General features: G+C 46.5%; 1 protein-coding gene across 4 annotated transcripts in view; it reads left to right on the top strand.

Annotated features, from left to right (window-relative positions):
- FKBP6 (FKBP prolyl isomerase family member 6 (inactive)) overlaps positions 1-15059 on the top strand; it is a 32903-nt gene that overhangs the window by 4878 nt on the left and 12966 nt on the right. For 3 of the 4 annotated variants that reach the window (XM_039243460.1, XM_039243457.1, XM_039243459.1), the window contains exons 6-8: positions 6471-6665; positions 6785-6894; positions 8473-8565. In XM_039243460.1, the coding sequence (XP_039099391.1) occupies positions 6471-6665; positions 6785-6894; positions 8473-8563 (396 nt within the window). In that variant the 3' untranslated portion in view covers positions 8564-8565. Of the gene's footprint in view, positions 1-6470; positions 6666-6784; positions 6895-8472; positions 8566-9006; positions 9555-15059 lie in introns of those variants that run through there. The other variant, XM_039243458.1, reaches the window with a different exon arrangement.

Raw genomic sequence — 15059 nt, 5'->3', positions numbered from 1 at the left:
AACTGTGCAGGCAGCGAGGCAATGTAGTTGAGGCAATGTAGTTGAGTTGGTACACCACTGCTTCAGATGAACTAGAGGCTCTGCTAGAGAAGAAAGGAGGTAGATATTGGGTAGAGGGCTAAAGATCTCTGCTACGTTTGGTCTCTGCATATGCTTGAGAGAGAGAGAGACAGAGACCAGAGAGAGAGACACAGAGACCAGGGAGAGAGAAGCGTGCGCGCTTTCAGAATGCTGACAGAGGCAGGATCCTAAATGCGGAGGGCATAGGTATGGGCTCACAGTTGGCTCAAATCATGGATACTGTTACTGTTACTGTTGTAAAGTTTCTTTTCCTTTTTCTTTTTTTTTTTTTAAATCGAGCTTGCTCACGTGGGAAAGAAACTTTCCAGCGAACAGAGCAGTGCTTCCATTGTCAGTCCTGTTTTCCCGGGCTGGTCCCTGAGGTGGTCCCTCTTAAGCCTGTTTGCTGCTTTTTCTGGCATTGTGCACTGATACTCGGAATGCTTTCGTTGCTGGTTTTAGCACCTCTTCCTTCTCGTTCTGGAACGTGGCTCTCTAGTTCCCCACTAGGGCTTTCCCTCTAGTTCTGGTTCAGCGTTCTTGTCCCGGGCTGCTCTGTGGTTCTGTTTGTGGACTTGCTGTTTTTCTCCACTTGCCCCCTTGTTGATAGAGCACATCCCTGCATTTCTAAAAATATTCTTGTAGTTCACACTTAGCAGCTGGCATATGGAGTATAGAATTCTAGGAATTCAAGCATGTAGTCACCATCCCTCAGATTTTGAAGAATATTGTTTGATTTTAGCTTTTACAGTGGCTGTCGGGAAGTCTGGATAAAATTTAGGTTCTCGTGCCTTTAATATATGACTTTTCTGTTTTCTTCTCTGTAAGGATGTAAGGATCTTTTTCCCTCTGGTGTCATTAAAATTTTACAGTGGTGTTTGTGTTTTTAAAGATTTGCTGTATTGAGCCCCTGGGGCATCCTTTCTTTCAGGAAACCTGTCCAGTGTTCTGGGAAATGGTCTTAATCAATTTCTTTGGTAATTTGCCCTTGTTTCTGTCTTCTCTTTTTTGGAACTCTTGGTTAATTGTCAGGCCTTCTAGATTGAGCCTCTCCTTGCGTTTTTTTCTGTCACTGCCCATCTTGTTGTAGCTGTCCCAGTGTCTGGCTCAGACACTGTTTGCCATCTCATCTAAGGAACATTTCGTTTGTTTGTTTTAACTTTCCCCAGCATTTCTGTTCTTCTTTCACACATGCATCCTCTTTTATGGTTTGAGTATTGGTTGTAATTTAGTTTCCTTCTCTCTGCTTTTCAGATTTAAAAAAAAAAAAAACCTCCATTCTTTTTCTGTTTGATTTTTTTTTTTTTCTTTCCTGCCCAGTGCATAGTGTCCATCTGTATTAGGTTTGGTGGTAGGTCCCAGACGTCTGTCATTAGGTCAGTGTTCTGTTTCTTCCTCACGTGAAAGGCTTGGGTAAACCAGGGCTGGTTGGTAGCTGTGCTCCATAATGGTTTCAGATGCCGAGCAGCCTTCCACCTCCCTGGATTCCCATTGGTAGGGCGGCGCTCTGGGCCTTGTGCTTGAGGATGGTGGCCTCTCAACTCCAGGCAGCTGGAGGGAAAAGAGGGGGCTGAGAGTATGTACCTGGGACTCTCATACTGAGAGATGTTTTCCAGAACCTTTTCTCTTGGCTACAACCAGCTGTAAGGAAGCCTAGCAAATACCTATATCCCGGTTGCACGTGTGCCCAGCAAACAAATCCTATTCTATGGGAGAGGGGTGGACAGCCCCTGGGAGATAGAAGGCTGTCCCTCCCATAGAGGGTTTCCTCAGATGTCCTGCGATCTTTGGCTGCTCATTAGGACATGAAAGGGGCATCAGGGCCGGGCTAGAAGTCCCAGTGCTTGGCGGGGCACATGCCGTGTGCCCACCTGGCCTCCCTCGTATCTCTGTTGGGTTGTTTCCTCAGGAGCCGCTCCATTCTCCATCGTCCACCCGTGTGAATGCCTGGCTACTGGTGGGCTGGGAGCTGAACAGGGGACAGGACAGAGGGTCTCTCCCGCTGTTACTGAAACTGGTCTCTAAGGCCTCTGTTACCAGTTTACCTCCTTCCTGCCCTCTGCTGTCCTGAATCGAGGACTCTTTTGGTTCCATGGCAACTCTCCGGAAAAGAGACTCCATGATCCTGGAAGTGGTGGGGAGGAGTGGCCATCCGGATGCATAGGGACAGGGACTGAGCGGCAGCATTCAGTGTGTCCTCTTTTATTCAGCTCCGCTTCTACAGTAGCTCCGAGGGCTCGTTCTGTCTGTTCCCGGGCCCCGAGCTGCAGAGCAGCCCCTCCGGTACAGGCACTCCATCCTGCCGGGTTGGTCCCCACTCGGCCATCTGTTCTGATGTGTTGGGCTTGTTACCAGTCCTCTTGCTCTTTGTTCTTGTTGGATTGTGCCTTTCAGTTCCGTAGGGCAGGAGAGACTAAAGGATGTGTGTGAAGTCTGTCTTGCTCAGCCAGAAGTTTTGCTACCTGTTCATGATAGAGAGTGGCACATTGGTGCCACCATTCCCAGCCTTTTGCTCCGCCTCGTGTGGAACATGCAGTCTAGGCAGGGTCCTTGCCGTCACATAATGTTAACGTGGTTAGGGAGATAAATCGTAGCCCCCTGGGACCAGGAAATACCTGGAGCGTCTAGTACTGTGGCTTTTCAGAGGAAGATCTTTGGGGCTAGGCCCCTCTGGTAGTGATTTCTTAGAAGCAGCGGCACGGTAGCTGTGTCTAGCGGGCTGAAATGGAAGAGAAAGAGGCAGAGAGCCTGTTCAAGGGCCAGTTGGTGGTTACTTAGTCTACAGCACAGGTCACGTTTGGAGAATACTGAGAAAACAGAGCTCAGTTAATCAGGTTCAAAGAACTTAAAATGTGTACAGATGGGTCTGGACTTGATCAAGAAGAGGGCAGGGAACCGCTGGGGAGAGCGAGGTTATGAGAGTCATATTTAGGGAAGATGCGAAGGTTGGTAGCATGCAGGTAGCATTGTGCGGGAGCTCATGAGAGCCGATCATGCAATTTTCAGAAAGTTTCGCAAGCTGCTTAATGTTACTTGGGTAGCTTGAAATCAGCCAGGATTAAACTGCTTACACGACAGGAATAGGCATACCCCGCAAGGCACTGCTTCCCCCAAGAGCAGCTTGTTGAGCATTTACCAGCACACCACCGCATGCAGGACACGTTGAAGGGACAGACTTCCGCCAGTGAATATCCAGTCCACATTAGGCACTGCTTCAGGCGTGTCGCAGCTAAGCCTGTCCCGGGGATCCAGGAATGTGTTTCAGAAGGTGAGAGTCGTGCAGATAAGAGAAAAAGTTCCGGAAATATTTTCGAAACTGAGTAACCAGACTTGATGATGTTTTATAAGTGACAGAGGAAACCAAAGAATAGCCTTACTTGAAACTTTGTCATTTGAGAAAAATTTTTAAACGGGAATAACTGGCAAAGGGATGTGCTAACTTTGGTTTCACTCACTGATGAGAACAGCCAGATAAAGGTGGCCTGTAGAAGATGGTTTCCAGGGGGCAGATTGTCCCCTGATGCCATTTAGGAACGGGGCCAGAGTTTAGGGGACAGATCCAGGTTGATGATATGAGACTGTGAGACCCGAGGCAATTCAGAAGGTGTAAGGACAATGGACAGAAACTTCTGTGACGAATGCCTGGGGCTTGGAGATGAAAGGGAAGGCAAAAGAAGGCTGGCGGCTCTGGCACCATCTTGTCTGATGTGTTTTCCAGTCCTCTTAACTGTTGTCTTCCAAATGGAGTCCTGCCTGTGAGTCACATTGCCCCTGCTCAGGCTTGGTCTTCATCGCTTTTCTCTTGTTGAGAGAGAATCCACATACCAGGAAATTTACCCTTTAAAAATGTACAGGTTAGTGGTTTTTCGTGTATTCATAAGGTTGTACATCTGTCAACAGTATCTAATTCCAGATCATTTAATCACCTCAAAAAGAAACGCTGGATCTGTTGGCAGTTACTCCTTTCCCCCAACACCCCTCAGTAGCTCCTATTTTACTTTCTGTTTCTATGAATGTGCCTATTCCTGGACATTGTATATAAATAGAATCACCGAATGTGTGGTGCTCTGTGTGTAGCTTCTTTCACTTGGCAAAATATTTTCAAGGTTCACCTATGTTGTAACATGTCTTAATACTCCATTCTTTCTTAAAATTTTGTATCTCTTTTGATAAAAATGTGCCAACCTAAAATTTATCACTAATTATTTTCAAGTATACAATCCAGCAGTATTAAGTATATTCAGTATGGTGCAACCACCACCACTGCCCGTTTCTGGAACTTTTTCGTCATCCCAAACACTGTTTAGCCATTAAACAGTAACTCCCCATTCTCCCCCTTCTCCGGCCCCATTACCTTTATTCTGCTTCATGCCTCTATGAATTTGTCTATCATGGGTACTCGTATAGGTGGAATCATACAATATTTGCCCTTTTGTGATTGGCTTCTTTCACTTGGCATAGTATTTTCAAGGATCATCTATGTTCTAGCATATACCGAATTTCATTCATTTTAAGGTTGAACAGTGTATCGTGTGGATCCTACCAGGTTTTGTTCATTCATCAGTTGGTGGCCATTTGGGTTGTTTCCTCTCTTTGGCTATGGTGAATAATGTTTGTGAATAATGTTGCTCTTTACGTTGGTGTACGAGTTCTTGTGTAGACCCAAGTTTTCATTTTTGGGGGTTTGTGCCTAGGAGTGCAAGTGCCAGCTCATTGTAGTTACTCCCTTGGTTAACTTTTTTGAAATACTGCCAAACTATTTTCCATAGTGGCTGCAACATTTCGCATTCCCACCATTACAGGGGTGTCAGTTACTCTGTATCTTCACCAACGCTTGTTTTCTTTCTTTCACATACAGCCATCCTAGTGCATGTGGAGTGGCATCTCATGATTTTGACTGCACTTCCTGGTAACTAAAAAGATGTCCATCTTTTCATGTGTTTATTGGCTATTTGTAGGTCGTCTTTGGAGAAATATCAGTTCATAGTCTTTGTCCATTTTTTTAATGTCTACTTTTGAGAGAGAGACAGAGACGGAGAGAGAGAGAGAGGGAGACACAGAATCCGAGGCAGGCTCCAGGCTCTGAGCTGTTGATACACAACTCAAACTCTGAAACCATAAGAGCATGACCTGAGCTGAGCCGAAGTTGGACACTTAACTGACTGAGCCACCCAGGCACCCCTTCTTTGCCCATTTTTTTTTTTTTTAAGGAATTTATTTATTTATTTTTTAAATGTTTTATTTATTTCTAGGAGAGAGACAGAGACAGCGTGAGCAGGGGAGGGTCAGAGAGAGAGGGAGTCACAGACTGAAACAGGCTCCAGGCTCTGAGCTGGCAGTCAGCACAGAGCCCGACGCGGGGCTCGAACCCACGAACCGCGAGATCATGACCTAAGCGAAAGTCGGACGCTTAACCGACTAAGCCACCCAGGCGCCCCTCTTTGCCCTTTTTAATTGGATTTTCTTTTTATACTTATAAAAGTTATTTATATTGGCTGGATACTAGGTTCTTCTCAAGTATGATTTACTGATATTTTCTCCAATTCTGTGAGTTGTCTTTTCACATTCTTTTTCTTTCCAGGAATGTACAAATGTCTTTTCATTCAAAAATACAAAATTACCTATAGGTGTGGACAGTGACAGCAGTAAACCACTGTGTTATCAGTTTAAACCAGTAAATGATGGTTATAGTGACTTTTTTTCAGTCATTTTCTTCATTTTCTTGATAGTACCCTTTGAAACACAAAATTTTTTAAAGTTGAAGTCCAGTTTCTTTCCTTTTTTTTTTTTTTTTTTTTTTTGCATGTGTGTGATATGTGCTTTACATGTCCTATCTAAGAAACCATTATCCAAAGTCAGAGAGCTTTAGATCTGTTTTCTTCTAAGAGTCTTACAGTTTAACTCCTATGTTTAGGAGTTTATTCTCTTTTTAAGTATTGTTTTGGCTGTTTGACATCCCTTGAGTTCCCATGCAAAATTTCAGATCAGCTTGACCATTTCTGCGAAAAGACTGTTGAAATTTTGGTAGCGGCTGCTTTGAATTTATGTATCAACCTTAGGAGTATTGCCTTCCTATTAAGTCTTATGATCATACACAGGGGATGGATTTCTATTTATTTAGGCCTTTAGTTTTTTCAATGGTGTTTTATAGTTTTCAATATATAGTTTTTGTATTTTAAATTTATTCTGACTTCTTTTTGATGCTATTGTAAATGGAGTTGTTTTCTTCATTTTTGGATTATTGCTGGAGTATAGAGCTACAGCTAACTTTCATGTATTAATCTTGTGTCCCGCAACTTGTTGAACTCATTTTTTTTTTTTAGCTCTAAGATATTTCTTTCTGGATTCTTGGGGCTTTTAGTAGTAAGATTGTCTACCTCCTCTTGAGTTCCTGTCTTCCCTGTCCACAGGCCTTGCTGCTGCTTCACCGGCGATCAGCAACCCCTGAAGACCAGCACCTGGTGGAAGCAGCCAAGCTTCTTGTCCTCCTTAACCTGTCCTTTACATACCTGAAGCTGGAGCGGCCCACCACGGCCCTGCGCTATGGAGAACAGGCTCTGATCATTGACCGGAAGAATGCCAAGGCCCTCTTCCGGTGTGGACAGGTGTGTTGGATGGCAGGGACTGGGGAACGAATGGCCAAGAAAAGGTAGCAGTGATGTTCACCTTGGGCCCTGGAAAAACGCTGTATTTCCTGTGTTTTTAAAACTCTATCTTTTGACAGGCCTGTCTTGTCATGACTGAGTATCAGAAGGCTCGAGATTTTCTAGTCCGAGCCCAGAAGGAACAGCCCTTCAATCATGACATCAATAACGAGCTGAAGAAACTGGCCAGGTGAGACCTCTGTTTTCGGGAGTGCGAACCAGAGAGAGATGAGCCTTGTGGCTGCGGTTCTTGTCTGTCCACCTGTTTGGCAATGTTGCGTATCTCGTTACAAGGCAGCGCCCCCTAGAGCTGGCTTTATGAAGTGCTAAATCAACAGCTCCCACTGAAAAGCTGGGACAAACTTCCAAACTGCATGTCTGGATCCTATCTCGTCTCCCTGTTCCCCACCCCTCACCCCCAAAGTAAGCACTCGGTAACAGGTGGGCCAGTGTAACATTTTAAAAAGGACTTGCCCTTCAAATACTTCCCCTCCTTGCCACAATTGAAAACCACTGTTCTTTTTTTTAAAACAATTTATTTATTTTTGAGAGAGAGAGACAGCATGATCAGGGGAAGGTCAGAGAGAGGAGACACAGAATCCGAAGATAGGCTCCAGGCTCTGAGCTAGCTGTCAACACAGAGCCCGATGCGGGGCTCGAACCCACGAACCGTGAGATCATGACCTGAGCCGAAGTCGGACGCTCAACCAACTGAGCCACCCAGGCGCCCCTGAAAACCACTGTTCTTGTTTTCTACCCTGAAAACCACAGAAAGGGGTCTTGTAGATCCTGGTTTGATCTGTAGTGGGTCTTTCAGGTCCGATTAATACCCATGGGGTGATTTTCTTGTTATAAGTAGTATCAGTACCAGTCTTTCAGTAGCATAGCTTTTTGTGATTAAGGAAGTTAGCTTCAAAGTTTTCTACTTTGACTGTATCAGCATATAAATAGGAGTTGTCCAGAATTCCACCACCTCCTGATCTGTCCACTGTTTCTTAGATGTTTCTTCTTGTTGCTGTTGTTCTCTACTAGTAAGATTCTCTACTCCCGTTGACATTAAACATTTACTCTGGATTGCTAGTTAAAGCCCTTGATGTTAAAAAAAAAAAAAAAAAAGTCTGAGTTGTGTGCCCACCCCCCCTTAATTTGGATCCTTTTGTTATATTTCAGACCGTTTAGGACTGTCCAGAAATTTCTGGTTGTTTTTAAAATGAAATAATTATTTATTAAATAAGTAAACTAAGTTCTACACCCAACATGGGGCTTCAACTTAAAACCTGGAGATCAAGAATCACATGTTCTACTGACTGAGCCAGCCAGGTGCCCTTCTTCTCTGGTTTCTAAGAGTATCCTGTCCCATTTGGGGAACCAAAAACAATAAAAGTATCCTTTCAGGATACTTACACGTCAGATGCAGAAATTTTGGAATCTTACCATTATCTATCTAGCAAAGAAACCTCAAGATAAGTCAGAGGTCATGGAGTATGAGGCTGTTTGGGAAGACTCAGTCTGGCAGCCCTTACAGTGGCTCCCAGCCTTTAAAGGCCACCATCTTCTCAGACTGTGGACTTCCGATTGTCCGAGAGCTTCTTGAACAGCCACTCCCTGGGAGCCTCTCCTCATTCCCCTGCCCCTCCAGCTTCCATCCCCTCCTGATTGACTTCAAGGCTTGCTGAATTTTCAGTATTTCTGAACCTGAGTGGAGTATTCCAGCCACCAGATGTCACCTCCTGCAAAGACAGACTCTAATGTGTATTTTTGTCTCCAGCTATTACAGGGACTACACAGATAAAGAGAAGGAAATGTGTCACCGCATGTTTGCGCCTTATGATGACGGCTCTACAGTAGGAGACAATTGAAGGTAATCAAACGGCTGGAGCATAAAAGCTTTGGGATTTTGTCCCGTATACGGAAGGACGGTCGTTCTCAGCCCACCAGTGAATAGTAGCTGTCTGCGAGTACAGATGGGGCGGGGTGGGGGGGGGGGACAGAAAGTGTCTGTGGGAAGCTAATGGTACAGTGACTGTGGAGTGCACACACCACGGGCCTTCTTGTGGAAAACATCATGGAGAAGATTGGAAAGTCCACCCAGAGCTGGAGGTTAAAAGTTTAGGTGGTCTTAAGTTTTAAAATTAGAAACTTTTTCCATGTTTTTTAAAAAAAATTTTTTTTCCGTGTTTTATGTCAACCTCTCCCTCACAGTAGCTTGGAACATGAAACCGTGAGTATAGTCATTAATGTGATGGTTTATCTGGGCTTTGCCCTGAAGAGTAATGCCTCTTAATCTGTTTTTTCCTGGAAGCCTCCAGCATCACTTTATATCTAACACATTGTTAACGAAGACAAAATCCGGATCTCGGCCAGTAGGGATGGGCCATGACTCTTAAGTCCTGCTTACTATCAGTAGGAGAGATCTGAAGGTGTTGGAACCACGAGGGATCACAACCTCACCTTCCTGCTGCAGCAGACACCTCGTGATGTAGCAGCCACAGGGTTAAGGCTTCCCCGTGAGTTCATGAGAGAACTCTCTAGTCTGGTTTACTGTTACTTAAGGAAATTAATGGAAACAAAATCACCTGCCTTAAACACCTGCTTTGCTGGGTAGATAACTCTGCTCTCTTGAGAGAAGTTAGACAAGGGACAACAAGAAAACAGCTGCCGAATGGGCTCATGGTAATAAATCTCTCCTTTGTTGCTACCTCCATCCCTCTACAAAGGAGACTGGAGAGAAGAAGGCAGTGAAAAGGCCTATTCATCCCAGACATTTTCACAAGTGATCTAAAAGCTGCTGTTCTCTGGCCTGTCAAAAACAACCAGTCGGTATCAGAAGTAAATGTTGCCTTTATCACAGACTCTGACCCTGTGACCCTGGCCTTCAGGTCTTTCAGGGACATTGGAGTATTTGTGGGTTTTCTGAACGGAGATGTGAGCTAGAGGACTACTCCTGTTTGGCTACTGTTAATGTCCAGCAGGAAGGGAGGATTGCTGGCTTTTTGCCCGACGTTTTGGACTTGTGGTCTGGCACGTCCTGCCATTTAGGGGAGACCCAGTTCTCCCAGGGTCTGTCCTGGAAAATCCAGCAGGGCAGTTTCTCGTCGTCATCTCTACCGCCAGCTTTCTCCCATCTCGAAGGTGTTTTGGACCCAATGAGTTTTTAGATGGTTTCCCAGATATTCCTAAGCCTTGGGTGTTTTGGCAGATTAGCAATGACTGTGTTTGGGTCTAAAATGGCTATTATTGGAGCACCTGAGTGGCTCAGTCAGTTGGGCATCCAACTTTGGCTCAGGTCATGACGTCATGGTGCGTGGGTTCAAACTCTGTGTCAGGCTCTGTGCTGACAGCCAACTCAGAGCCTGGAGCTGGCTTTTGATTCTGTGTCTCCCTCTCTCTGCCCCTCCCCCTGCTCGCACTCTCTCTCTCTAAAATAAACATTAAAAAAATGACCATTCTTGGGGCGCCTGGGTGGCTTAGTCGGTTAAGTGTCCGACTTTCGCTTAGGTCATGATCTCGCGGTTCGTGGGTTTGAGCCCCGCGTCGGGCTCTGTGCTGACTGCCAGCTCAGAGCCTGGAGCCTGTTTCAGAGTCTGTGATTCCCTCTCTTTCTGACCCTCCCCTGCTCACGCTGTCTCTCTCTCTCTCTCTCCTAGAAATAAATAAAAAAATTAAAAAAAAAAGACCATTCTTGTCCTACTGCCACTGCTGTTGAGGTTGTAACATATTTTGGCTTTTGGGTCTTCGGTGTTGTCCCTGCTACACTCTTTTTCTATGACACCTGTGACAAGTCAGTCACTTAAAATGTACAAGTATTATGAATCTTTTGACAACCTACTTTTGACAAAATTGGTCCTTGTTTTCCAAGATGTTAAATACTAGTGAGTGATCTGTCTTCATCTTCTAAGATGTTGGTTCTTCTGGTGGAATGAGCATCCTCTCAATTACAGTCTCGAAGCTACTGGTTATAACAGGTTTTAGAGCTCAGAGACCGTGTCTTTTTTGGTCTTTGTATTTTCTATTGTGTGGAGGCTTGCCCAGCACATAACTGGCACTCAGAAAATGTTGGTGGGATCAGGTGTAAAATAGCCGAAATGCTAGACCAGCCTTTTTGAAACCATATCCTCCAGGCTGGCTCTTGCTACTGGCTGTCAGGACCCTTGTTACTGCCAGTGACAGAAACCAGTCTTCTACTAGCATCCGCTCAAAAGGCGATTTGCCAGCAGGATCTGGGGAGCTCACAGAATCGGAGCTGAACAGCCAGTACTTGAGCGGGTGGATGGACACCTGCAGCTCGGCAGGCCTCAGGGACTTCGTCTCCCCTTCTTCGTGCTCTCCTACCATAAAGTGTGCCCAGGTGCCATTTCCACAAACTTTATATCTGAGAGCGAGCTCTTCCCTACCCCACACCTTCCTCTTCTGCCTGTACCTGCCACGGCACCAGCTTGCAAACTCCTGAAGCAGGACTCTGACCTGTTTACGGTGTGGAGAGTCCCAGAAGTGGCTCCCTTCCTAGTGTGCAGAGTAGGGCAGGGGAGCACTGACTGAAGCGAGAAGGCCATTTGTCCCAGAACACAAGGGGATGGAGAGGAGGGGCAGGTACCAGGGAAGAGGCCCATGGAGGGTATTTAACTGCTGCAGCTCTCAGTGTTCCACAGAGTGTGACCTTCCGTCTCCCTGTAGCAGAGCCAGCCAGTTGAACGAGGAGTCTTTTTGCAATTCCCGCTCTGCTGTCGGCTTCACGGTGCAAAGGAGCAGACCCGTCACTGCTTCTGCAGCGCCGTCCTTTCCCTCGGCGTGGACCTCCTGAGGGCATGTCCCCTAAACACACGCTTCGGGATGGGCATGTTCTTGGGGGTGATGTAAGAAGTCAAGGTGGAAGTCGGCCTTTCGACTCCTGCCCTTTGGAAGGCCTGAAGGCTCACAGCAAAGCCCGCGCTGGTGTGTGAGGAGCCATTTGGAAGCTGTTGTCCCCGTGGTTTGCACTGCAGTGGAGGCAGCGTTCTGCATGTGTACTTGCTGTTGTACTCGCCGTGTTCAGGCTTTCAGGCTTTGACAACTAGACGTGTCCGAGCTCTACCTGCTTGGTCGAGAGCTCCCATAGCTCCATCCCGAGTACCAGGGCTTTCATCGGGGCCACGAGAGGCTTTTATCACAGGTGCTGCCCTAGTTGAAAATGCTTGGGGTAGTGTCCTTTCTCCTGGTTCTGTCTCTGTGCCTCGTGCTGCTCTCTTCACTTAGAGCTTGAGTATGGCCTTCTTATCCTGATGCACTAGATGCTAGCAGCGTCCGAGACCCCTGCCATACTTTTATTGTGTCTAGAACAGGGATGTAAAGTGAGCACTATAGCTATTTTCAACTGTTTAAATGGTTGACCTAAAATAGGTGAGTTCAGGGGCGCCTCGGTGGCTCAGTTGAGCATTCAGCTCCTTATTTCGGCCCAGGTCATGATCCCTGGGTCACGGGATCGGACCCTATGTAAGATTCCACACTGAGCACCCTCCAGATTCTCTCCCTCCCTCCCTCCATCTCTGCCCCTTCTACACTTGTGCTCTGTCTGTTTCAAAAGAAATATTTTTTAAAAAATAGGGTGACTCAGTCGGTTAAATGACCTGATGGCTCATAGTTTCATGCCCTGTATCAGTCTCTGTGCTGAGAGCCTGGAGCCTGCTTTAGGTCCTGTGTTTCCCTTTCTCTGCTCCTCCGCTGCTCGTGCTCTATTTCTCTCCCTCTATCAAAAACAAACATTAATTTTTTTTTTTAAATAGATGAATTTAGAGGCACATGTGGCTCAGTCGTTGAGTGTCCAACTTCGGCTCAGGTCATGATCTCACAGTTTGTGAATTCTAGTCCCACATTGGGCTCACTGCTGTCAGCCTGTCCATGCAGAGCTCACTTCAGATCCTCTGTCCCCCCCCCCCCTCGCCCTCTGTTCCTCCCCTACTTGTACTCTCCCAAAAATAAATATAAAACAAAGAAATTTTTTAAAATAGGCAAACTTATTCTGTTGTTTCCAAAGGGCAGCGCTAATAAGCAGACCTAACAGGAAGACAGCATTTGGCTTCACGTGGAAGACTGTCCTACCTGACGAGTTGTTAAATTCTTCTGGTGTGGGGAGCACACACAGAAAAGGTGCTCTTTCTGCCTGGTTTTTGGAGAGAATGCCCCAGTGGGGAGAATCTGTTCCTGGACCAGGCTTTTCCGCTGCCACGGGCATACGGTTGTTTTGGGAGCTGAGGCATTTCCTGGTAGGGTCTGTCTCAGCAGAGCTAAAGGCCCCTGAGAGCTGGGTGACTGCGCAGTTAGGTGACAGCGACTTTCCTAGGACAGCATCTTACCATCAGGTAGGTGCCATCTTGCAGAGGACGGCAGCTCCTGTGGGAAAAATGCCGTTAGTGGAGGTGACCAATGAGATCCTGTGCTGAGCGTTAGGAAAACATACAGGGAGGGACCTGGTTCCAGAGCAAAAGTGTTGGTTCAGAATATACCAGACCTAAGGCACAGCTGCCACAGAAAAGGCCACTGGTGGCCCCCCTTCCTGACTCCCTCCTGCTCCGAGTACGTCTTGAGAATAGACTGTTTGCAGGCACTGTGGTGGGTACTAGGAACCTGTGAGCAGTGCATTCCTGGGCTGCAGGGGGTGATGCTCTCATGGGGAGGACGGTGATCAGTGGGATCACCGGGTACACGAGGAGTGCCGTGAGAGGAAGCCTGATCAGAGAAGAGCTCTGCTGAGCTAAGCGCGAAGGAAGGGCAGCGTTGGGCACTGGCGGAAGCAGTGGAGACAAGACCAGGAATTGAGAGCTGAGGCTGGTTGTGCATCAGGGATCGTGGCAGCATTTCAGTCTTCTTTTGAGTGTGGGCTGTGCTCTGTAGGCATCAGAGGAAGGGGAAAGGTGCTATCTGACCAGTGCCCGTCAAGCAGGCTCTGCACAGCAGGTAGAGGGAGTGCACCTTTGACGGGCAAAGTCTGGCAGGTGGCAAGTATTGGATAGTGACAGTCTGGAGGTGAGCACACCAGCAGGAATGGACAGGAGGCAGGAGCGTGAGGCCTCCTGTTGGGAATGACGGGTGGAGGTTTCTATTTGAAGGATTCTAGTACTAAATGGGATTTAGCTGAAGGAGGAAGACCGTAATGCCAAAGGGGTTAGAGGATAATCCGTGGGCAGTGCTAGAAGGGCTAAAGCTGTTCTGGAGAAGAGAAGCTTCAAGGGCAGGGAGCCAGGGCAGAACTGGGAGTTCGGAGGCAAACCTGGGTACCCCAGGAGTGTTGAAGAAGGCTTCCCGGGGAAGGCAGAACTTGAACCTTGAGGTTAATTGGTAGGTTTGGATAGATGGAGGCACCTCCCCAATACGGCCATTTTTCCTAGACATCATTTTCATGTTCTCGCTTCTGGGGTGTCATGTTTTATTTTTCTTCTAGACTGTTTTGGTAGTCTAGAAGACTGAACCATTTATTCATTTTTTTCTTAGTTTAATTTTGATTAAAATATTTATTGGGGCGCCTGGGTGGCTTAGTCGGTTAGGCGTCCGACTTTCGCTTGGGTCATGATCTCGCAGTTCGTGGGTTCGAGCCCCGCGTCGGGCTCTGTGCTGACTGCCAGCTCAGAGCCTGGAGCCTGTTTCAGTCTGTGACTCCCTCTCTCTCTGACCCTCCCCTCCTCAAGCTGTCTCTCTCTCTCTCTCCTAGAAATAAATAAAAAAACATTAAAAAAAATATATATTTATTAAACATACTCTATGTGCCAGGTGTTCCCTCACATGTTTTATCTGGGTTATTAACACAACATCTCTGTAACAGAGGTGTCCTGTCCATTTCATCAGTGATGAATTTGACACAGAGAGGTTAACCTGCCAAGGTTATGTTGCTAGTAAGTGAGAGAGCCAGAGTCAAACGCTGGCCCAGAGGCACCAAGTGAGAAAAATAATACAAAAGCATTTATCAGAGGGAACCGATTTTAACTATTTCTTTTTGTTTTTTTAAATGTTTTGTTTATTTCTGAGAGAGAGAGAGAGAGAGACAGCATGAGCAGGGGAGGGTCAGAGAGAGAGAGGGAGACACAGAATCCAAAACAGCCTCCAGGCTGTGAGCTGGCTGTCAGCACAGAGCCTGAAGCGGGGCTCGAACCCACGAACCGTGAGATCATGACCTGAGCCAAAGTCGGACACTTAACTGACTGAGCCACCCAGGAGTCCCATTAACTCCTATTTCTTATGGGGATTCTTTCATATAGCTAAATATGCTATATCCTGTATAGCTAAATGTTTATGTTGCCGTTTCTTGATTTTTGTCAGTTTGGGGCTTATATCTGGAGACTTCCTGTTGTGATATGATACAGTATTCACTTTCTTCCTTTATAGTTA

The sequence above is a fragment of the Hyaena hyaena genome, unplaced genomic scaffold (genome assembly GCF_003009895.1).
Source record: "Hyaena hyaena isolate Hyena2069 unplaced genomic scaffold, ASM300989v1 scaffold_228, whole genome shotgun sequence".
Lineage (NCBI taxonomy): Eukaryota > Metazoa > Chordata > Mammalia > Carnivora > Hyaenidae > Hyaena > Hyaena hyaena.
The sequence above is the reverse complement of the archived record's forward strand: the minus strand, read 5'-3'. Positions and strand labels throughout refer to the sequence as shown.